Below are 24,516 nucleotides of genomic sequence, written 5' to 3'. Positions count from 1 at the left end.
TTTTGGGGTATTAATAGTGGAGTAGCAAGATGGATTCAGCTGTGGCTGAATGGGAGATACCAGAGAGTAATGGTGGATAACTGTTTGTCAGTTTGGAGGCCGGTGACTAGTGGGGTGCCTCAGGGATCTGTGTTGGGTCCACTGTTGTTTGTCATATACATCAATGATCTGGATGATGGTGTGGTAAATTGGATTAGTAAGTATGCAGAAGATACTAAGATAGGTGGTGTTGTGGATAATGAAGTAGATTTTCAAAGTCTACAGAGAGATTTAGGCCATTTGGAAAAGTGGGCTGAAAGATGGCAGATGGAGTTTAATGCTGATAACTGTGAGGTGCTACATCTTGGTAGGACAAATCAAAATAGGACGTACATGGTAAATGGTGGCGAATTGAGGAATGCAGTAGAACAGAGGGATCTAGGAATAACTGTGCATAGTTCCCTGAAGGTGGAATCTCACGTAGATAGGCCGGTAAAGAAAGCTTTTGGTGTGCTGGCCTTTATAAATCAGAGCATTGAGTATAGAAGTTGGGATGTAATGTTAAAATTGTACAAGGCATTGGTGAGGCCAATTCTGGAATATGGTGTACAATTCTGGTCGCCAAATTATAGGAAAGATGTCAACAAAATAGAGTACACAGGAGATTTACTAGAATGTTGCCTGGGTTTTAGCACCTAAGTTAGAGAAAGGTTGAACAAGATTTGTCTTTATTCTTTGGAGCGCAGAAGGTTAAGGGGGGGACTTGATAGAGGTCTTTAAAATTATGAGAGGGATAGACAGAGTTGATGTGGATAAGCTTTTTCCATTGAGAGTAGGGAAGTTTCAAACAAGAGAACATGATTTGAGAATTAAGGGACAAAGGTTTAGGGGCAACATGAGGGGGAACTTCTTTAGAGAGTGGTAGCTGTGTGGAATGAGCTTCCAGTGGAAGTGGTGAAGGCAGGTTCGTTTTTATCATTTAAAAATAAATTGGATATGTATATGGATGGGAAAGCAATGGAGGGTTATGGTCTGAGTGCAGGTAAATGGGACTAGGTGAGAGTAAGTGTTCGGCACGGACTAGAAGGGCCGAGATGGCCTCTTTCCGTGCTGTAAATTGTTATATGGTTATATTTCTGGAGACTTCCGTGACCTTTCCTGCACTCTCTTTCCAGTTAACTCCACGCCTACGCTTCCACGTTGTTGACCCCACGCCCCCACTATTTTGTTTAAACCCACCCTGTACGGCAGCGGCTTGACTGCAGTCCATCTGTCTTTTTTTTTTTAAATTGGCCCGTTAAATGTATGTTTTTGATTCTAGTTTTTATTATTTTTTAGCTGTGTATATGTGGGGGGTGCGGCGGGGGGGGGGGGGGGGGGCAACCGTTTAATCTCTTCCCTGTATGGGGACCCGACTTTTTCCCTGTCAGGTTTCCGGTGTCGTTGGGCCTAACATCATGGAGCCGGCGGCGGCCTCCAACCGTAACCAACCCGAGGGCTCCAGTCGCGGAGCCTGCGGACTCGCCATCGCGGAGCTGGCCGACATCTGAGCGGGGAGAGCTGTGGTGGCGTGCAGCTGCGACCCGACTTCGGAGCTTCGGAGGTTCCTGCCGCAGACCTGGTGGACAGGAACATCAGGAGCTCGCAGGTCCCTGGTGGGAGACCGCTTTTCGGAGCTCCCGCAATGGCAACTCTCCCGCCGGAATCGCGGGGTTTAAATGACTCGGAGCAGGACCTAACATCGCACGACGCGGCTTAAACGGCCGCGGGACTTACCATCGCCCGTCGGGGGCTTTAACATCGTGAGCCCCAGTCGCCTCGACGCTGTAGTTGGGCTGCTGGACCGCGGGAGAAGAACAAAGGGAAGAGATAAGACTTTTGCCTTCCATCACAGTGAGGTGTTGGAGATTCACTTGGATGATGTTTGTGTAAATTGTGTTAAGTGTGTGTCTTGGGTTTTTATTTTTTGTAGGAATGTAGGAATGAAATCTTGTTCAAACCTTGTCTGTTTGAATGACAATAAAAGGCATTCTATGCTATTCTAGTACCAAACCTACCTGCCAGAATGTTGTTTTCTGGTATTAAATGTTGGTCAGCATGAACATGGTGGATTGAAGAGCCTTTATCTTTCCTATACAAAGCTAGGACGTTCATAATTACAGGGTATAAAGGGTCAAATTATATGAACGGGTTGCATAAACCGATTGTCTTAAATTCCTTAGAATTCTTAATTTTGGGTATTATCTAATTAAATTGTTTAAAAGAATAAAAATTGTCAAAATCTGCTGCAGAAAAGTTACTTCCTGGGATGGGCAATTCAGAACAAACTTGTTGAGTTGCTGCCTCACAGCTTCAGCAACCTGGGATCAATAATCTCTGGTGCTGTCAGTGAAGAGTTTGCATGTTTTCCCTGTGATGGCGCTAGGTTTCCCCAGATGCTCAAATTTTTTCCTTCCACATCCCAAAAACATGCCGATTGTTAAGTAATTGGCCATATAAATGTCCCCAATTTTGTAGGTGACCAGAAGAATCTGGCAGCAATTGATGGGAACACGAGGAGAATCGGTTATAGTGAAAAATACTGGCAGAAAGACATTACTGTTATGAACTGGTGTGATGGGCTAAATGGCCTTGTATATCACAAGAAAATAATTAAAATTGGAGGAAGATACTACTGCTCTGATTTTTCCATCAGACATATGCCTCAAATGAAATAATGCTAATTAGATTAATAACTTAATTTTCCTTTTGACAAATGTAATAAGGAATGAACTATTTTGACCTCAATCTTTCTTCTCAGTATAGATGTGATGGAATTATTGAACCTATCATACACTGATATTACTTTATTGTACAAAGCACATCACCCGACATACAAAGCAAATACAAATACAAGGCATCGCTTTGTAGCACAGTGTATGTAGCATGCAACATTTTTATTTGTAGGAATTAGGATAACCTTTGAGAGTAAACATAAAATAAGTTTTGAATAGATCATGACTGCAGAGTTTCTTCTGCGTGATACCATTTCCACCTGCAGTAAATAAGATGTCAATTATAACATCCAACTGAAAAAAATTCTTATTTAAAAATCTGTGTGCATATCGTGGAAATGACATAATTTACAATAGTAAAATTGGATTCAAAAGGGATTGTGTTTCTCAAATGGAATACATTGAGCACCTGCAAAGCAATGGAGAACATTTTTGACAAATACTTTGGCACATTTTATCCACTACCCTGTCCAGCAAGAAGGTTACATGGAATGCTCATTCCATTCTTGCTAGGCTACAACCCTGGATAACTACACCAATAAAGATGGGGAGCCACATAAGAAATGTTCCTGAGGAATCCCTCACCTTCGAGGGCAAGACAGTAGTATTCTCTGGCCAGAAGATACCATTTCTTTGCTTATTAAACATTTTTTTACTCTGAATCTGGAGGGCTTGGATGCTTTCCTCAGGGTCCAGGTAGAATTATTTGTGCTTCCACCTTAACTACAGTATTATGCCACCACCCTATTTAATTCCAAGCTTGCTGCTGCTTAATTTCAATGGACCAGCAGAGTTGAAGGGATCTATGAACATTACTTGCAAGAACCCTTTGAAAAATACGTTTCAACGTTTTTGGACTCTTCAAGTGCACAGCTATTTTGGGCTTGACTGCATCATTCCAGATACCTGTGTGCTCCTCTAGTATTGATTAAAAAAAAGTACATTGGTTCAAGGCTGAGTTTAAAGTTCAGTAGAAGTGCCCGTCCTCAATACAAACAATGAGAATTCATGCAATGCCTGACCATTCAAGTAACTAATGCATGAAATAAGACTTCATCACTTTCCACTTGATAAATGTACTTTATTTTATGGGAGAAGGACAAAATAAGGTGCAGTCCATACTGAAGAGATTAAGATAGGTTTCTAAATGGCACCAGCAATAATGAACTAAAGACAGTAGTCAATTAAAAAATTTGTCTACGAATTCTTTAAAACGCAATTATTTTGTAGAAACTATTAATCCAAAATTACTTTAAAGAAAAATGTAACAGTGACTTGTCTCACATGTACATAGTTGGTTAATATTTTAAATCATTCATAATGGGGGGTGAACATTGTTGAATTTACAAAACATAAATATCAACCATAAAATTTCTTACTCTGAGCCAGCAGCCATTTCCAAATAAGAGGTCTCCGTTGTGTCAAATCCTATTGGAATCACTATGCTCATGACGTTCGCTGCTGATAAAGTCGACTTCTACGGAGTCCTACACATTGGCATCCAAAACACTGGGGCATGCCAGCCACAGTGCTCATTGCAAACATCTAAGTGCATCCACAAAGCCTGTAAAATAACCACACAAAAAAAAAACATGACCTCAACAGCATTTACATTATATTATAAATCAGTCATTAAATTAGATTCTACTTAATAAATTCACAAATCAAAATTGCCCAAATTGCAGGAAGGAACTGTAGTTGCTGGTTTACACCGAAGCAGCATCTCTGAAGAGAAGGAATGCGTGACATTTCGGGTCAGGACTCTTCTTCAGACAGTCAGATAAGGTATGAAAACGACAGAAAACTGCTTTGATCTATCATTTTCACATCTTACATTCTCTTTGTACCCTTCCATATCTCCACTTTCCCTGTTTCCTGATTCAGTCTGAAGAAGGGTGTCGACCCGAAACGTCACCCATTCTTTCTCTCCAGTGATGCTGCTTGTCCCGCTGAGTTACTCCAACATTTTGTGTCTAACTACATTATTATCTCACTTGGAATGCAGGATGTATTTCCAGGAATGAGATCTAGTGGAATCCGTGATAAATTAAGTTATTATAGAATAAAATGAATAACTGACAATGCATGAGGCCTGTACCCCTCATCCTATCCCTATCCCTATCCTCTCTTCTGCTATGCATTGCCATGGCAGAAACCTGGCATGAAGCTGGAATGAACTGCGCCATGGCATGGTTTGGAGAGATTGTGAGAGCTGGCACTGGACAAGTAATGTGGTCACTCAGCCCCCAGTTGCTGGACAGAGTGCAGCCCTGAGCTCCACATTTCAATGTTAAGTAGCTGCACCTCTTGACCTACCTGTTCCAACACTAGCCCCAGTGCAGCCTCTGTACACAAAGTAATAGGGCAATTCATTGCTGGTGGATTTCCAAAGAAGGCAAGTGATTTGTAACATGTGCACAGCACAGCGCAATAATATTGCTTTTAAGGTAAAGTTGAGGTTGGTACCAATGTGTAGAAAAGAATTGCAGATGCTGGTTTAAATCGAAGGTAGACACAAATGCTGGGGTAACTCAGCGGGACAGCAGCATCTCTGGAAAGAAGGAATGGGTGACGTTTCGGGTTGAGACCCTTCTTCAGAATCTAGGTAGGTACCTATGTTTGGAATAGACTACCAAGAGCACTGCAATGAATTACCACTCTGTTGAGAACTATAATGACTGAATTACCATATAAGTTATGATTTAAGCCCTTCATTTGAACTAGAAACTGGCCCAGCATCTGAATATGACAGACGATGCCGTTCTCTCCAAAGTGAAGCTATGTTCCATTCCTGCACAAACATTCCCTTGTACATTTCACTGCTTAACCAAGATAACATCTAATGGCAAAATACGCTCAAATAAATGATGCACAGCAAAAGTTAAGTTTGAAATGGAGTAAAGTCACGCTCTCAAAAATAGAGGGTGTGCCAATGCAGAAATTAATTGTTGTAAATATTTTGATCAGATCTGTGAAAATAGCATTCTTTCAAAACTTTATGTGACTTATTGCTGAAGAAAGTAAACTGCAGAATAGTATGTTTTTATACAGAAAACCCTTAATTGAACTCAATATACTGCATTTAAATTTGGTGAAACATGGAAAACTATTAGCCCAAATTTTAATTAAATAACTTCTCAAGTTCCACATTACTGAGGCACTGATTGGATTAAATGCTAACATACTTATGTTCTCCAAGACATTCTAAGGGAAGACCATTCATGCTAATAGAATTCCCTCACTATTCAGATCAAGGTGATTTTTTTTTTCATATCTTTCTGATTACTTCCCACTATTTGTAGATAGTTATGCAGGACCAATAAAATGTAAAGTAAGACATCATTAATCTCACAACTCCCCTCACAACATTAAATTGTTCTCCAGCTATATAGGGAGTACGGGGTACATTAACTTCATTTCTTGTTTATCTAACTTACGAAAGGGAAAAAAATGGTTGATAATTTATCATATTGCCAATTTATTCTTGTTATGCTGAATTATTTTTGTGTCATTGATAAACTGATATCAAAATAGGCCCGAGTTCCTTTATTAATTTGGAACCCCATGCTGCATATCTGCCCTATTGTTTAAGAAAATTTCACCTGGAAACACCTATGCCGGACAGACTATATTGTTACCAATTTGTCAATCATTAGTTGTAATCTATTTTTCAAAATAGGAGTCTCTAAAATTCATAACAGGTTATGGCTCACAATCTCGTGATAGGGTTCCATCCTGACCTCCACTGCTGTTTGTGACTGCATGGAATTCCCCCGAGTACTCATGTTTCCTTACACATCATGAGCGACACAGTGGCGCAGCAGTTGAGCTGCTGTCTTACAGCGCTTGCAGTGCCAGAGACCAGAGTTCAATCCTGACTACAGGTGCTGTCTACAAACAGGCGAAGTTTGCATGTTCTCCCCGTGACCACGTGGGTTTTCTCCGAGATCTTCGGTTTCCTCCCACATTCCAAAGACGTACAGGTATGTAGGTTAATTGGCTTGGTGTAAATATAAAATTGTCCCAAGTGTGTGTAAGATAGTGTTAATATGCAGGGGTTGGCGTGGACTCGGTGGGCCGAAGGGCCTGTTTCCGCGCTGTATCTCTTAGCTAAACTAAACACCTTGGTTGTTAGATTGCAGACACAAGAGACTGCAGGTACTGGAATCTTGAATGAAAAAAACAAACTGCAAGAGGAACCTCTGATCAGTCATCTGAAGAAATGTGTCAACCTCATCTGTCCATTTCCCTACACAAACTCTGCATGAACCCACTGAGTTCGTCCAACAGCTTGTTTTTTACTGGTTGTTAGGTTGATAGATCACTGTAAATTACCTCTAGTATAAGTGAGTGGTTGGAAAATCAAGAGAAAGAGAATAGATTAATTGGATGTGAGGAATGGGACTGTTGAGATAGACATGATAGGCTAAATGGCCTCCTACTATAATGTAAACAAAATATATATCTGGTTCCTCAAAGCCCCATCATAATCAATCGAGTACTTCCCAAAGAGCAGTTATAGTGCAGGAAAACAAGGCAAACCAATTCATGCAACAAGAAAAGTTACTAGACATTCACTTTTAATGACACAAATTTAAAGATACATTCTTTCCCAAAACATAGGATGATTCCAGTGTTGTTTGAAAAGAATTAAGACATTTTATGTCCAGCCAAGATGGCAGGCAGGCCTCACTTTAATAGCCGACACAAATAACAGTAGTTTGAACACAGACTTTCCAGCACCCTCCGTTCCAGAGCCTTTCTGGATTATCCGTTTTTCCAGCTCAACTATTGAACCAGAATACACCCCTGGCCTGCTAATGACACCCCTTCCGTGTCTCTGAGGCACCATGGAGTGCCAGAAACTTAAAAAACAAATATAAAATGTACACCGAATGTGAATGCAATGCCCTGCCAACCTATCCCCGGCTACCACCCGGCCATTTAGTTCTGGTTTCTAACTCCACTCCTGACTCACCAGGTGCACCAGCTAGCCCCTCCCATCTGCTGCTGGCTCCTTTTTCTTGCTGTCAGCGATGGCTTTACCCGCTCCCCACTCAACGACCACCACCTCAGTACCTCAGTCGCTCTGTCCAGTTGGCCTCCCCCTCCCCCACTTCTGTCATAACAAAGGTTTACCATAAATGGACCATAACGAAGGGAGTGGTGTCCATTATTGCCGATGACTGCAGATGATGGTTAATAGACAAAAGGACACAAAGTGTTGGAGCAATTCAGCGGGTCAGGATCTCTGGAGAACATTGATAAGTGACATCGGGACCCTTCCTCAAACTGATTTAGTCAGCTGAATTACTCCAGCACTTTGTGTCGTTTCACTTTGATATGGCTTTATTCTTAGGAGCGTATTTCCCCCAACATAGGAGTCTCCTGTATATTGGAAATGCTTATGGAACATGCACCACCTATTGTTCATACTTCAAATATGGCATTTGTATTCAGTGGTCCTTTCCATTGAAAAGTAAGAAAAGTCGAACATTTGAAATATGAGCCAATTGCTTAAGAGATTGAATTATATTTTTCCCATGATATACATAGAGTCATACAGCATGTCATGGCCCTTCGGCTTAACTTGTTTATGTCGACCAAGGTGACCCATCTAAGCTGGTCCAATATCCCTCGATCCATGTACCTGTCCAAGTGTCCTAGATATATCTTTAATATACATATGCACAGTTTAAATACATTTTGGATCATTTTGTGACCTAATCAAATCTGCCAAACACAGGGTCCAAGGTTTTTGAGGGAGCTTACTCAATTTATCTCCATTACTCTGACCCACAGCATCTCCGTACAATAATAGACAATAGGTGCAGGAGTAGGCCATTCGGCCCTTCGAGCCAGCTTCGCCATTCAATGTGATCATGGCTGATCATCCCCAATCAGTATCCCGTTCCTGCCTTCTCCTCATATCCCCTTTAAGAGCCCTATCTTGCTCTCTCTTGAAAGTATCCAGAGAACCAGCCTCCACTTCCCTCTGAGGCAGAGAATTCCACAGACTCAGAACTGTGAGAAAAAGTGTTTCCTCGTCTCCGTTTTAAATGGCTCTTATTCTTAAACTGTGGCCCCTGGTTCTGGACTCCCCCAACATCGGGAACATGTTTCCTGCTTCTAGCGTGTCCAAACCCTTAATAATATTATACGTTTCAATAAGATACCCTCTCATCCTTCTAAACTCCAGAGTATACAAGCCCAGCCGCTCCATTCTCTTAGCATATTGACAGTCCTGCCATCCCAGGAATTAACCTTGCAAACTTAGATTTAATTCCCATTTGCACATTATGTATGCCTAAACTATTCAGTATGGAGGCAATGTAAAAAAAACAAATACAATCTAAGTAAGTTCATAAAGAAATATGCAAGATGAAGAAACAAGATATTTGCAAGTATCTGCAGGGCATGAAATAAGAAAAACTTACAGAAAAGGGGAAACGTCAGGAAACGGTAAGACAGCCAACAGGGGAAAGAAGTGGGAGAGAAATAAAGAGTAATAAGAGAAAAAGCATTCGAATCCAAACTATTGTCAATAAGATTTAACATTATTAGCAAAGTTAAATAAAACTTTGTGCGTTACTTATCAATACTAACTGCAAGTCTGTACTGTTTACCTATTCTTCAAACATGCAAAGCTAGAGCATTTTTACCATATTTCTAACATAATACAGCAAAGCAATAAAATAACTACGGGGAGGTAAATTTGCCATACGGTATAAATCCAGGGCCCATTATGGTGAAGAAAGCTTAATAAACTGGTACACAAAATTTTATTTTTAATTCCAATGCCACAAGAAATGAGCTTTCCTTTCCAAAATTAGTCTTTTGGGCTCTTATAGACAAAGGACTCTGATAACAGTACATTTTGTGGTCTTCAAACCTGCATCCTAAATAACATGATATTCAATTGCCCAAGACCATTAACTAAATTATTTTATGTTTGCCAACCTTTAGACATTAAAAAACCATCAAAAGCTACCTTTTGTTTGTCCAAAATATGAGTAGACTTTTTGTACACTATGTGGTAAACAAATTCAATTCAATATAAAAGACCGATTGTTAGTATAAAGTGCACCATTTTAGAAAAATATTTCACTAATTAGCATTCAAATTATTGAAATACAGCTGAAAATAGACCTCTGGCAGCTTGGTTTTCAGTATGTATTCATAAATTTGTTCAATTTGGTGCAGGTTGAGCCGATTCATCAGTCTCAGTCAAGAGCTTAAATGTATGCAGCATAATAACTTCCCTCCCATGTGCCATTAACAGCCAAGACTTCAAATTAAATTTGCAGTAAGACAGTGAAGTTCACGGTGGTGACTCTGTCTTTTCATTCAACACCTTGGAGTAAAAAGTGAGTTGAGAATTGTTCAATGTCTTTATCAAGCATAGAATTCTGGATTATAAACATATGAATTAGGAGCAGGGGTTGGATAATAAACCCCATCCACATGCCCCAACATTCAACTAAGATTATGACTGATCTGCCTGTAATGATAACGCCTTATTCTAGCTACTCATAATGTAACTTTTCATCCCCTCTGCATTACTAATCTCCATTAGTACAGTCACTTAAAAAAATTGCTATTCATGTCCTAACTCACAAAAATGTCCTAATTCACATCAACTATTATATTTTGGACAACAGCTTCATGGCATCTGAATCAATGCAGAAATCCTAAAACAAACAAACATTCCATTTTAGATTAATTTCCCAATGATTAGGAAGACTTCTGGATAAGCGGTTAACAGTGAAATTACTCTGATTAGATTAAGACAGGAGTCCTTAATTATCCAGTTTCTTATTATCCATGATTTCCCTCATGCTGCCATTGCATTACTTGTATTCATATGTTTCTAATAAGATCTGGGGTACCATTGACAAACTAAAACTGCTATTTACCTAATCTTCCTCCTATCGGTCTCACATTGTAAACATCAGCTCACCCAAAACCCTGTACGTCCATCTTGTCTTATAAAAAGATTTTAATTGTTGAACTACTCCAGATCCTTGTGTAACAATTGAAAATGATCATTTTCATCTTCAATTCTCCTTATAACATCATTCAGCTCCAAAAACCCAATAACTCTGCATTCTGCTGACACGTGATGAATCTATTCACCTCTTTCCACATCACCCTTAAAGGCCAGGACGTAACATTGTTTATGCTGAATAACCTGGAATTCTTATCCAAATTTAAATGCTTCTTTACACTCCTCTTCACCTGTGTACTTTCTTAAATCCAATTTGTTTAATCAAATTTATTACCCCACCCCCAGGTTTAGTATTTAAATCTTCAGCAATTTGTCAATTTTTTATTTGATAGTATCTTCTACAAGTTAGTGCAACCCATTATTCTATGATAAAAGTGGTGCATAGAATTTCTATTAAACATATCTTTACACAGAATCCTAAGGATGTGGAAATCAGAATTGCATCAATTGGCTGAAGGGAATAGTGTGTATTAAATAAGAAATTAAAGACAAGAGAAAAGGGAATAGAACTCCAAGTTGACAGGATAATATGAAGAGGGGGGATTTGTGTGGGATCTTAACAGATTAGTAGTATTGCTAACATTATTTGTAAAGACTAGAATGGGATACAGACAAAAAGATTTCTTTTAAAATGCAACAATTTCAACCAATCCATACAACCTCCTCTCCCCTACATATAAATTTGTTCATGGTATTGAGCATCAATAACTAAAGAATAAAAGTTGTTTTAACTTTATATTCTGCTACACAGATCATCAGCAGAACAAAACGTAAGTGACAGAAATAAGCATGCAAGTGATGGGCCAATTTCATACACAACCCGAACATCAGTTACAGCAGCTGAGGCATATGCAAGTTTGCAAACAAGGATTTCAAGGCTGATTTGAATATATGAATTTTAAATTAAAAGGGGATTGGGTTGTGTAAATGAAAGGAGGTTCCAGTAGTTGAAGAACATGTAGTGGATAGATGAATGTTGTTCAGAGAACAATACAAGTAAATGATGTTAAACACAATGCTGAAGAAACTTGTTTTTTAACAAAATGTTAAAAATGTGGAGTCTGATATTAGCCAACATTAAAAATGGATTGTGCAAGTAGATTCAGGAAAGGCATCAATGATGTAGATGGATGATGTTTTCCATTGGGCCTCCAACTGCTAAGTTCAACTACAGGACTTAGAACTACAAGACTTAGAACTACAGTCACCAACTTGAATGACTACCGCCCGGTTGCCCTAACTCCAATACCAATGAAGTGCTTGGAAAGGCTGGTCCTCTCCCACATCAAATCCAGCATCCCTGCCTCATTGGACTCTCATCAATTTGCATACAGGGCAAATAGATCCACAGAGGATGCCATCTCTCTGGCTCTTCACACTGTCCTGACTCACCAGACAGGGCACGTACGTGAGGATGCTCTTCATAGACTATAGCTCTGCCTTCAATACGGTTATCCCCACCAAGCTCACCACCAAACTCCACCAGCTAGGCCTCAGCTCACTGATATGTGATTGGATCCTGAATTTTCTGACGGAGTGAGACTGGGCCCACACCTGTCCTCCACTATCACCCCGAGGCTATGTACTGAGCCCCATGCTCTACTCCCTCTTCACACACGACTGTGTTCCTGCATTCGACACCAACACCATCGTCAAGTTTGCAGATGACACAACGGCGATCGGGTTGATCACCAACGGTGATGAAACAAACTACAGAGCGGAGGTGCAGAACCTGGCGGACTGGTGCTCACGTAACAACTTGTCACTAAACACCTCCAAGACTAAGGAGCTGATTATCGACTTCAGGTCACAGAAGGGGGAATACGCCCCAATCTCCATCTACGGGGACAGTGTGGAGAGTGTCCAGCTTTAGGTTTCTGGGCGCTTTAGGTTTCTGGGCACTCACATTTCAGAGGACCTCACATGGTCCACCAACACCGCTGCGCTGGTCAAAAAGGCACAGCAACGACTGTTCTTTCTGAGAACATTGAAAAGGACTGGTCTGCCCCAACAGCTGCTGACAACCTTCTACCGCTGCACGACAGAGAGCATACTATCATATGGCATCTCTGTGTGGTATCTCAGCTGCACGGAGGCAGAGAGGAGAGCTCTTCAGCGCGTCGTCCACAGAGTGCAGAAGATTATTGGAACACCGCTACCAGCCTTGGAGGGCATCTACCACACACGGTGCCTCAGGAAGGCCGTCAGCATTCACAAAGACTCCTCACACCCTTGTATAGGACTGTTCGAACTACTTCCTTCCGGCAGACGTTACAAGGCCTTCTACGCCTGCACCTCCAGACTCAGGAACAGCTTCTTTCCCAGAGCTATAGCTGCTCTGAACCGGCCCTGCTGAGTGCCCCCCACCCCCACGGACTGTCTCCCTCGGATGGTCACGTCGCACAGACACATCTGCACTTTGGTCTGTTTTGACTATTTTACTGTTGTAATGTTCTTTGTACAAACCATGTTCTCGGGGTATCTAAACCTAAATTTTAGTAGTTATTTAAGTTATGATGTCGGATGGAAGCTGCATATCCAAATCTCGTTGCACTTATGTGCAATGACAATAAAATATATTATTATTATTATTATTATTATTATTATTATTATTATTATTATTATTAGGACCACAAAAAAAGATAGAAATTGTTTCTGAGGAATTTCGAGCATATGATACAATGCAATTTGTCAAGTAGTTCAGCCAAAAGTGAACATCACCAGAAAATAAACATAGGATTTGCAATGCAGGCAGCAATCTAGCCTCATACTGCCTGTTTAATTTAATGATTTATGCTTCCAGTTGGACTTAATTACACTGTTCAGTAGCTGCTGCATCACCAGGGAGCCAATATTGCCAATGTGAAAACTTAAAAAGGAAGTTGAATCATACTTAGCGCAGCTGTTCTAGACTAAAAAACCATTAAGAATGGCATTAAATGGGATAGGCCACTACCAAGTTTACAAATTCTTAATTGGAGCTTTGGCCATGAAGGTGAAAAATTGATAAAAGTTAACCTGCATCCACAGATGGACACAAGGCCCTCCACACATGCTCAAAAGAAACTATAACGGCTAATTATAGAGGTCCATCCCAGGAGACATGCCAAGGGAACCTGAATGTGGTACTGGAAGTTCACAAGTTCCATTACTACATATATCAAATGCTAAAACCTATCACCTGCACCAATGTTCTCAGTCACTATTCAATTTACTATACAACCATTACTCAAGAACAAATATATATCAATCAGGACTTGCTCCTAACATGTGTAGGAAGGAACTGCAGATGCTGTCAACCAAAGATAGACACAAATTGCTGGAGTAACTCAGTGGGACAGGCAGCATCACTGGAGAGAAGGAATGGATGACATTTCAGGTCGGCACCCTTCTTCAGACTGAGAGGGAATCTAGAAATATGGATGGGCATTGTGTGAAAACAACAGGCTAAAGCAGGTGATAAGGAAATGTAGAATGGTTCATTGCTAGCTATTGGGAAGATGACAACGTGGCATACAATCAGTAATATTTAATCAAGAGGACAGTAGAACAAGTCGGAGAACTAGGATGAGGGAGGGACGGAGAGAGGGGGATAGCAATGGTTACTTAATGTTCGAAAAATCAATTTTCATACCGCTGCATTGCAAGTTTTCCAAGCGAAATGGTCGACTCCTTGACGAAGAGGCGACTTTTTCCACGTCACCTCCCTCGTGGCCTAACAGCTTGGATTGGAGCAGCCTTTCCCGGAGACGGGCCCGGAGCATCAGCAGTATGCGTAGCGTGGACTTTTCCATCATGGAGCGGGCGAACCCTTGCCGAGGGTCACCAGAAAGGAGTGCTCCGATTGCTGGTCTGGTGACTTTGGCATCATGGGGCTGTGGTCCGCGGAGCTTCTAGCCGCGGGCGGGGCGTGGACTTACCATCCGCAGTCTGGGATCCCTTGCCGGGGATCGCCAAAGAGCTCCGACCGCCGGCCTGCAGCCTATAACATCCTGAAGCTGCGGTCCCAAAGTGTGTTTGACCGTCCCGACGTCGGAGTTTTGATCATCCCGACGAGAGGGCCTGTACATCGGGCCATCCATAGCGGCGACTACAAAGAGTTTATGGCCCCGACCACGGGTGAACAAAGGAGGAGGACTGGCTGAAGAATGCTGTGGTGGATGTTTGTGTTAATTCTTATTGTGTATTGTGTGTTCTTTTTAAGTGTATCGCTGCTGGCAAATTCATTTCACTGCACCTTCGGGTGCATGTGATGAATAAAATTGACTTTGACTTTCATTTTAATTGTCTGTTAGAAGGTGAAACACTGTCTCCGAGTCTCTCTTCACAGGCGATGACCAACTCCTACAAGAGTGTGTCTAACCACCCACCCTTGGCACTACCATCATAGATTTATTGTTCACAACCATTGTGCATAAATATAACTGGAATACTGTGCCATAAGGAGATCAGAGGTTGGATGTCCAGGGGCAAATTATTCACTTGACACACCAAAACCTTGCAAGGAAACAATCAGAAGTGTGATAGAATATTCTTCACTTGGCTGGATGAGTACAGCTCCATGGACAATCAAGAAGCTCAATGACAAGCAAGGCAAAGATTGGCAACCCATCAGCACCCTAGATATTCACTCATTCATTCCACAACCATTACCATGTGAATGCTAACCCTGCACTAATGCTACTCTGATGGTTCTAGCAGGTGCAAGGTATGTGAAGATATCCTTGCCAATGCACTTTTGTCTTGTATGTTGTTCTCTATTGAGGTAGAATAATTGCTCCCTAAACCCCTTCTTTGGCAAGTTCACATATGGCAAGTGCCTACTAATACATTAAATGCCTGGAATCAAATGATTTTCAGCAATTGCCCTGTAGACTTTTGCGATTTGAAACTACAGAAACCACGAAGCACCAGAATTCATAGCAGCCAGAAAGAAAATTCAAACAGCAGAAATCTATAAGCAGTTAATCATCCTGATATACTTCACTCACTGGGAGGTTAATAGCCCTTTCACATTATCTGTTCAGCTGTATCAGATTAAGGGCTGGACAACTACTGTCATGCTTCGTCCCCAAATATATTACTATATAACCTGAGGAAATTGTAACAAGGACAGACAATTGCTAAGAATCAAACATTTGGGGAATAAATGCTGGATTTCCATTTCCTAGATTCATCTTCGGTATTAAAATTGGAACTGGTTGAACAATGCTGCCCTGTTAGATAATGGAAAGAGAAAACACAAGTTATGACACCTTGGACATGCATCTTTGAGCCAGCAATGTAGTTTGAAAAGTGCATGGCTAAAGTTCTGCAATACATTTCTCCCCTTTACATGGCAATATCTGTATTTCTAGCACTATATTTATATTAGATTATCAACATTTGCATTATTTTAATTTTCTTGGTAAATACTAAAACGACCTCAGTAACTTAACTATTTTATACTTCTTCATATAAATTGGTTAGAATACTTGCCAAATTAGCTCTCTAAAAGGTTATTGAATATGCCACAACAAATGCATCTTATGCTATTGTCATTGCTAATTTTGCACTTGCTATATGCATTTTTAACTCAATAAATTTAGTGGGAAATAATAATTTCTTGTTTTTTTGTGTTTTTCTTATTTCAACTGAACTTCCCACTGCATTACCATACAGTGATTCAGAAAGACATGGTTAGTTTATTTATAGAATACAATATCCAAGAACATATCCAGATATATTCTTCATCCACAAAGCTAATACTTGAATGAACATTTAACTGATAAAGAGCTTCTGATGACATGAGCACATTAACAATTGAAAATATCATATTTTGTAATTATATACTGAGATAGGTCAGCTCAAGTTTAGTTTTCAATTTAGAGATACAACATGGAAACAGGCCCTTCGGCCCACCGTGTCCACCGAGTACCCATTCACAGCAGTTCTATGTTCTCCCACTTTCTCATCCACTCCTGACACACTGGGGGCAATTTACACAGGCCAGTACAGACTCCACACAGACAGCACTTGAGGTCAGGATCGAACTCGGGCCTCTGGCGCAGTGAGCCAGCAGCTCTACCAGCGGTGCCTCTGTCAAGTGACAAGCTTTGTCATGAAACCTATTCTGTAATATTTTGAAAGCAGATGCTTATAAATATCCACGTTAAAAAAAAAGGGCTTATGTAGTGAACTTTTAATTCTGGTCATTGATCCAAGTGTATAAAGAAATAATAATAAACAATATATAGTCTATCAGTTTAATAAATATTTATGTTAGTTGTTGTCCACTGAATTATACATTTTACCTACATCTGTACATATAAAATTGAATAGTTATTAGTCCAGATACAATGGGATTGCAAAGGAAAGGATGCAGACATCATTTACGAAGAATGATGCCTACGCTGGAAAGCTGTAGTCAAGAAAAATTGATAATCTAGGTTTGTCATCTTTGCAAATAAGACAAAGGCAAGGAGGAAGAGTAAAGAAAACTTCATTGAGGTGTGTAGAATGTGAAGCATAATCCCACAAGGAGGGTCAAAACCAAAGGGCGTAGATTAAAAGGGCATGAAAGTAGTTGAGGAGAGAGAAAACATTTTTCCCCTCCAACCAAAAAGGTAGCAGAATGGTAGAGCGAGAAATCTTCATCACCCATTTATTCTACACTTGAAGAACCGTGGCCTGCAAGATTTAGGATGTTTCGCGGAAAGTGGGATAAAGTTGTGTGATTCTCTTTCAAGCAGTTAAACACCGAGTTATCCATATTATGTTTACTATGCTGCTCTTCAATTAAAGGTGCTTATAGTTATTTGTGCGGGTTTGTCAGGCTGTTATATGTATAAAATTGTTATATATCTTCACAATCCTTTGACTATGCCTCAACCAAATCTACTGACTGCTTCTTTAATCCTAAAATGTTCTGTTTACTTACAAGGTCTGAGGGAATTTTTTTTAATATACAGAATGGCTGATATCTGGAACTCATTGCCAGAAGAGATTAAGGAATCCGACTCAATCACAATATTTAAGAAACGTTTATTAAGGGCACTTAAATAGGCATGGTGTAGAAGGATACAGACCAAATGTGGCCAAAACAGATTAGTGTGGATGAGCAAAACTTATGTTCAATACTTTGATTATTCCATTTTGTTTGCTATTCTTAATTGGTTACAGAAATAAGTTATTGGTCTTATAATTCAGCAAATTTAAAGATGTTAATTGGAGCTGAAGGATATGCAAACATTAACTTACAGCAATGCTGCAAGGTCCAGTAGTCCATCAAATTGTATGTGGGATTCCAAGTTTGCTGGGTGGCTAACTGCACCAGTGGCATGGTACCAAACCAAGCACACCAGGGATGACAAAATACTATCTAAAATATGATTAATACCAGTTTTCCAATATGAGAAATGGGTGTCTGGACATCATGCAGGAGGTAGATGTGATATTCTCTCTCTCTCTCTCTCTCTCTTTTTTTAAGTCAGATCATACAAGAAATTAAAATGTAAACTGTAATTTAACCAGATAGAAGCTAATGGCATACATGTGCCTTGCATTTGGGTTTAATTAAGTAAAAATTAAAATATTACCATGTGTAAGAGACAAAAAAATCTAATTTCAATTTTTTTAATTTTTTTCCTGTTCACCAGAGGCATTATTGCGTGTTTTTTTAAGGTATTTAAGACTTCCTGCTTGTATATGGCTTGTTTCTACCGCAGTCCCCTTTTTAAAGATAAAAATAACAATGTGCTGCACAAAATTTCATATTTGTACCAGTTTTTGTTGCACTTGGGGACAGCTGCAGTTAAAGAACCATCGGTATTAGTTTATGTTACTTCAAAAATGCATATCTAAAATAGTGTCTAAGAACTTTTGATTGTCGAGTTCCTGTTCCGTCTTCATTCCCATTAAAATTTCAACGCATTGTATATATACTTCCGTGCACATCCAATTAAAAAGGACATTGTACTATATTAAAACAAGATGTGATACATAAACATTGTCAAACCCAAGCTGTCAAAAATGCAACCTCGTACTTCCTTACTTTTGGGGCAAAAAAATAATTTCCTTGATTGAATATCTTCACTCGTGCGATTGCTGGTAAATATTTTTGCTCTGTTTAAGCTCATTTGCTCATTAAGCTCACTGGCTAAACATAAATACATGGACCACTTCAATTTATTACATTTACTAAATCCCAGAACATTACTTTGCAAGTGTACTACAGCACCTTCACCTGCAACTTAAGGCACCTTTAAGCATTAAGCCCCCTTATCTTTTTACTTTCACCATTAAAGAATGAAACAAACATCGTTAATAAAATACACAAAATTTTAACGTAATCATATCAGAAGATATTGGACTAGTTTCCGAATGACATTCTGAAACATTTTTTTCGAAACCTTCGCAATTAAAAAAAACATTTCTAAAACCCTCAGAATGGAATACAAGTTGAGGCTAATTTATAGTAAACCCATTAGATATGTTTATAATATACTTCTATTAATACAATGACTTAAGGTAGACAAAACGAACACGGCATGGGGTGTGGAGAACTCAAGTCGATTAGATTTACTATAATACCAACTGTCCGCCATTTTTCCTAACAGCGTAAAGGACAAAAGAGTTGCTTTGGACACTTTAAGCATTTATGTTCATAATAGCCAAATTTTCCCGAGACATTTTGGGAACATTTAACACATTTTACTTATTTACTAAGCAGCGACGGGTTTAAGGATAAATATGACTGTACCAAAAGAAAAGCATATCGATTTAAGTACTCATAGGTTGATCTGTCAAGAATATCATTTTCAATAAATCACGAAGAAAGTTGGAAAGTAATGTATCTTGATTTTGTTAAACACTTTTGATCACAAATATTAAGAAAAACGATTAAAAAAAATAACTTCCCTTTGCCAACCTTCCAAAAGGTGGAACCATTTTTGTGATTCCGTACCGAAGCCTATTTAGAATTTAGAAATGTTTACAAAAACTGTCAATGAGAACTAAAGTGAATTGTGCAAAAGAAAGTTTCGTCTCCATCCTAATGCACTTGAATTCCTAAGATAAACAAATCCACCCTCCCCCAATATGTTGTGGTTCCACGTTTGCAGTGGTCCATCTTCCCTCTCGAATTCGAAGTACGTTATCCGTTACCTGAATTCTATATTAAAAGTAGTTATTTTACGTGATTTCTATTTTAATAGAATGTTTAATATTGACTAAATAACGGTACTGTAGATATTTATTGAAGCACTTAGAAAAAAAGGGCAAAAAATAAGCAATACTTTAGCGTGAACGACGTACTATATTTCTAAATCTCTAGCCTTTGCTAAATTCCTGTCACAATTAGAGAGATGACAGTATGTACTAAACAGAGAACATATGGCATAGACGTATCTTTTCATCTTGAGAACTAAAATGGAGTAAAACGGAAATGTTTATTTATGAAAGTCCCAGCAAAACCAAAGTTAAAGACGGTGGGACTCAAAATATGACACTAAAAATTCACATAGATTGCCATGATATATATATATTACACGAACATATTCTATACACCTACGTTTATACATATCGTGTTGTGAAGTGGTGTTGTGGACTGTGATTCCCTGAATTTAAAAAAACGGTTTCCCTAACCCGCCATATTTCGCGTTGTCAGTCAGTAACCAACCCTACCACCTCGGTCGCCACAGACTCAACGCATATATATAGTTTAAATTAGACATTTCCTCATAAAACATCTTGGACAGATGCCATGTAACATTGTCTTACCTGAAAGGTCCACCAAGCCGATAGAAAGTCTCCGTTAAACTCGTTTTGCCAAACCAAAACAATGCAATATAATCTCCACCACAACGTAAATATACAAATAGTCCTATATTTCTAATCACACCACAGCGTTGGCTGTAATTTCAAACTCAACTACCTTTCTTCAGAAACAGGAATAAATGCGGAACTATTGGAGGGTATCCTATTCCGCAGTAAAAAGGTTTTTAGTTTTTGTAGACAGTCTCTGTGGGATCTGTTGCTATCTCTGTGTACGATTTACTCCCCTTCTTTGGAAAATGGCGGCTACGGAACGTCGTTCTACGGGGTTTGCCGGGTGGTGGTGAAGGGCGGAGAGCCCAACACGCATGCGTATAAAGAAGCGGTGAAGGAGCCCCCTGGTAGCATTGGCATTTCGTTTTTGGCTGTAGTGGCAGCGCGTTGAAGAAACCAAATCACCATGGTTAACGTAAAGTGCTACTGCTTTGTGGTTAGAGGTGAAACTGTGTATTAGCGTTGAGTCAAGCGCGTGCAATTTTTTTTTTTAACGTTTGGTTAACGTTGATGCTGTTATATCTATGTATAATAATTCTATAAAATGGCGCATTTTCCAGGCAAAAAGATAAATGTTGCGTGTTCGATGTCTTTCTGTGAGTGACTTCCTTCTAGACTCGCCATTGGCCATGGAGCTGCATGCCGGCCTCAGATTGGCTGTCAATGACGTTATTCCCACTGCATGCAGGTGGAGCCTAGCGCAAGATCTCTGGTCAGGACGGCGTTCATAAATATGGACTCCATTATGGGGCAGGATTGGCGCTCTCCTGTGGGGGGAAATCCTGCCGACCGTATTCGACCCGGAGCTCTCGGAAAGGACTAATTCTACTGCACAGGTCTACTTTTAGGCCATCAGTGTCGCCCTGCGAAAAGTTAATAATAAGGATAGTTTGTGATCGTGCCTTGAATCTGCGTCAAAACAAGATGGCGACAGTTATGTTGTTTGTCGCAGGTTAACCCTACGCGTTTGATAGTCCACGTGATCGGGATAAATTCCTCTGCTGCATAATAAGGTTGTGGGACTGACTGACGTCTGATCAGTAGTTTCCATGACACTTAGTGTAAGGCGAAAACGTTTTTGAAGCACCCCACCCAATTAATATGTACAGGTGCATGGGGTTTCGTATCTCTGTGTGACAAAGTTTTTAAAGTTCGCTATTGATTTTTGATCTCCAAAAATAGTTTGAGGTCCTAAAGTAGAAACTTGATAAAAGAGTGTCAGAAGAAGGGTCCCGATTGGAAATGTCTAATCATTCCCTCCACAGATGCTGCCTGACACGCTCAGTTACTCGGAGTTACTTTTATTTTTGCTCATGATTCTCAGCACTTCTTCTACAATTCGTCGTCTCCATTTTGAAGTCCAGATTTTGTACATGGGTCAAATCGTTTTTTTTGCGTTTTCTAGTTCGTCGTGATGTTCAATTGTAGCCAGTTTTCGTCAATGTCCGCATCGTTATTAAACCGAACTTTCTCCGCTTATAAGGCTGGGTTCTGCATTCAATTTCTGAACTATATATAGTACCATATTTAGTAGCTCTGTATGGAGGCACCATATTTATTCCATTGTTCTATAAATAGTTTGCATTCGTTTTAAAAGGTCCCTGACCTGGAAATGTTAACTTTTTTCTCTTTCTACAGGTGCTGCTAGACTAGAGAGTGTTTCCAACATTTTCTGATCACTTTGTTATTGTTTTAATTGATTGGATTGCCTCCATCTGAACTAAAATGAGAGCCTTTTTTTCATATGTAGGATGGGAAGTGAATTGTGATAGAAGGGGATAAATATCTATTTGAAATTTTTGATTTGTATTTGAAATTTTTGATTTCAGTTGACCTGAAGAAAACTAGACAAGTTGTTGTAAATGTGATTAAATTAGATTGTGTATAGTTTGAAGGTATCTGTTAAACTGCACAATGAGCATGCAATGTTTAGTAAGATTTAATGTTCAAGTTGATGTTGCACAATTAGTTGAAATTACTATTTGTAATTATTGTAGTCTGTAGTGAAGATTCTCCCTTCAGTAGTCCTGATATTCCAGGTAAATGGCAAATGGAAACCTATTGATAAGTGTCCACCAATTTTGGGCAGGCCTACAGTGTGAGAGTGGAGGGTAATTATGAATAGCTGTTCTATACTTGGCAAATGCTGTATCTACACACATTGGCAATTAATGACACTGCTGTATCTGTACATTGCTTCAACAATGGATTGCTAGTAGATAAAACAAAGCATTATGCCTTAAATGACATTAAAGTTGTGTTGTGCGATGGTTATGTGTGAACTGTGGAGGGGTATGACTTGAAACTGGAGAATTTAATGTCCCTGCTATTGAGTTGTAAGCTAACCAAGTGAAATTGCCGTCGGTCATGTTTTCTGTGGAGGAATACTTTGTTCCTGTTAATTCTGACAAACCAGTATTTTCTGGCAGAGAAGCCAAGGGCCAAATGTCAGGTATTATGGTGGGCTTGAAGGGCCACATGATACTGTGGAAACAATGCTGCTGCTGTTGGTTGGTTGGTTGTGTTGTCTGAAATGCCAGTTGAATCTTTGAATGGTAAAACTGTTTTTTCCTCTTGGTGGTAGCAGCATTATTTTAGGGGATACATAAAAGATTAGATGACAATTGGTCTTTAGTACTCGCAATCACAAGTGACCTGTGGTTATTCAATTAAATGCCGATTTCTTGTACTTGGATTCTGAAACTTGTGACTCTTTTGCAGCACTGCATTAGTTTGGATTTCTATTCTGTCCATGCCATTTGCATATCCCTATGAAGGTTGTACTTTGCTTTGGCACAGTTGTCAAATGGAATTCCTGTTCCATGTGGATTTATAACCATATAACAATTACAGCACGGAAACAGGCCATCTCGGCCCTACAAGTCCGTGCCGAACAACTTTTTTCCCTTAGTCCCACCTGCCTGCACTCATACCATAACCCTCCATTCCCTTCTCATCCATATGCCTATCCAATTTATTTTTAAATGATACCAACGAACCTGCCGCCACCACTTCCACTGGAAGCTCATTCCACACCGCTACCACTCTGAGTAAAGAAGTTCCCCCTCATGTTACCCCTAAACTTCTGTCCCTTAATTCTGAAGTCATGTCCTCTTGTTTGAATCTTCCCTATTCTCAAAGGGAAAAGCTTGATCACATCAACTCTGTCTATCCCTCTCATCATTTTAAAGACCTCTATCAAGTCCCCCCTTAACCTTCTGCGCTCCAGAGAATAAAGACTACTTATTCAACCTATCTCTGTAACTTGTTGAAACCCAGGCAACATTCTAGTAAATCTCCTCTGTACTCTCTCTATTTTGTTGACATCCTTCCTATAATTGGGCGACCAAAATTGTACACCATACTCCAGATTTGGTCTCACCAATGCCTTGTACAATTTTAACATTACATCCCAGCTTCTATACTCAATGCTCTGATTTATAAAGGCTAGCATACCAAAAGCTTTCTTTACCGCCCTATCTATATGAGATTCCACCTTCAAGGAACTATGCACGGTTATTCCCAGATCCCTCTGTTCAACTGTATTCTTCAATTCCCTACCATTTATCATGTACGTCCTATTTTGATTTGTCCTGCCAAGGTGTAACACCTCACATTTATCAGCATTAAACTCCATCTGCCATCTTTCAGCCCATTTTTCCAAATGGCCTAAATCACTCTGTAGACTTTGGAAATCCTCTTCATTATCCACAACACCACCTATCTTGGTATCATCTGCATAATTACTAATCCAATTTACCACCCCTTCATCCAGATCATTGATGTACATGACAAACAACAAAGGACCCAACACAGATCCCTGAGGCACCCCACTAGTCACCTGCCTCCAACCCGACAAACAGCCATCCACCATTACCCTCTGGCTTCTTCCATTCAGCCACTGCTGAATCCATCTTGCTATTCCTGCATTTATACCCAACAGTTTAA

The 24,516-nt window shown here is 39.8% G+C and overlaps 1 protein-coding gene and 1 long non-coding RNA gene across 6 annotated transcripts in view; one reads left to right on the top strand and one right to left on the bottom strand.

The window, feature by feature from the left end:
- Nucleotides 1–20,840, bottom strand: part of kmt2e (lysine methyltransferase 2E (inactive)) — a 99,320-nt gene extending 78,480 nt beyond the window's left edge. For 3 of the 5 annotated variants that reach the window (XM_033039893.1, XM_033039894.1, XM_033039897.1), the window contains exons 1-2: nucleotides 20,521–20,840; nucleotides 4,133–4,317 (exon numbers count right to left, since the gene is read on the bottom strand). In XM_033039893.1, the coding sequence (XP_032895784.1) occupies nucleotides 4,133–4,203 (71 nt within the window). In that variant the 5' untranslated portion in view covers nucleotides 4,204–4,317; nucleotides 20,521–20,840. The remainder of the gene's footprint in view (nucleotides 1–4,132; nucleotides 4,318–20,520) is intronic. The other 2 variants (XM_033039896.1, XM_033039895.1) reach the window with 1 other exon arrangement.
- LOC116985253 lies at nucleotides 20,832–22,578 on the top strand. The gene is made up of 2 exons (XR_004415227.1): nucleotides 20,832–21,404; nucleotides 22,207–22,578. It is a non-coding gene; the product is annotated as an uncharacterized LOC116985253 (long non-coding RNA).
- The last annotated feature ends 1,938 nt before the right edge of the window (nucleotides 22,579–24,516 follow it).

This window comes from Amblyraja radiata, chromosome 21 (assembly GCF_010909765.2).
Source record: "Amblyraja radiata isolate CabotCenter1 chromosome 21, sAmbRad1.1.pri, whole genome shotgun sequence".
Classification (NCBI taxonomy): domain Eukaryota; kingdom Metazoa; phylum Chordata; class Chondrichthyes; order Rajiformes; family Rajidae; genus Amblyraja; species Amblyraja radiata.
Note: the sequence above shows the minus strand (reverse complement) of the source record. Positions and strands in the feature narration are given on the sequence as shown.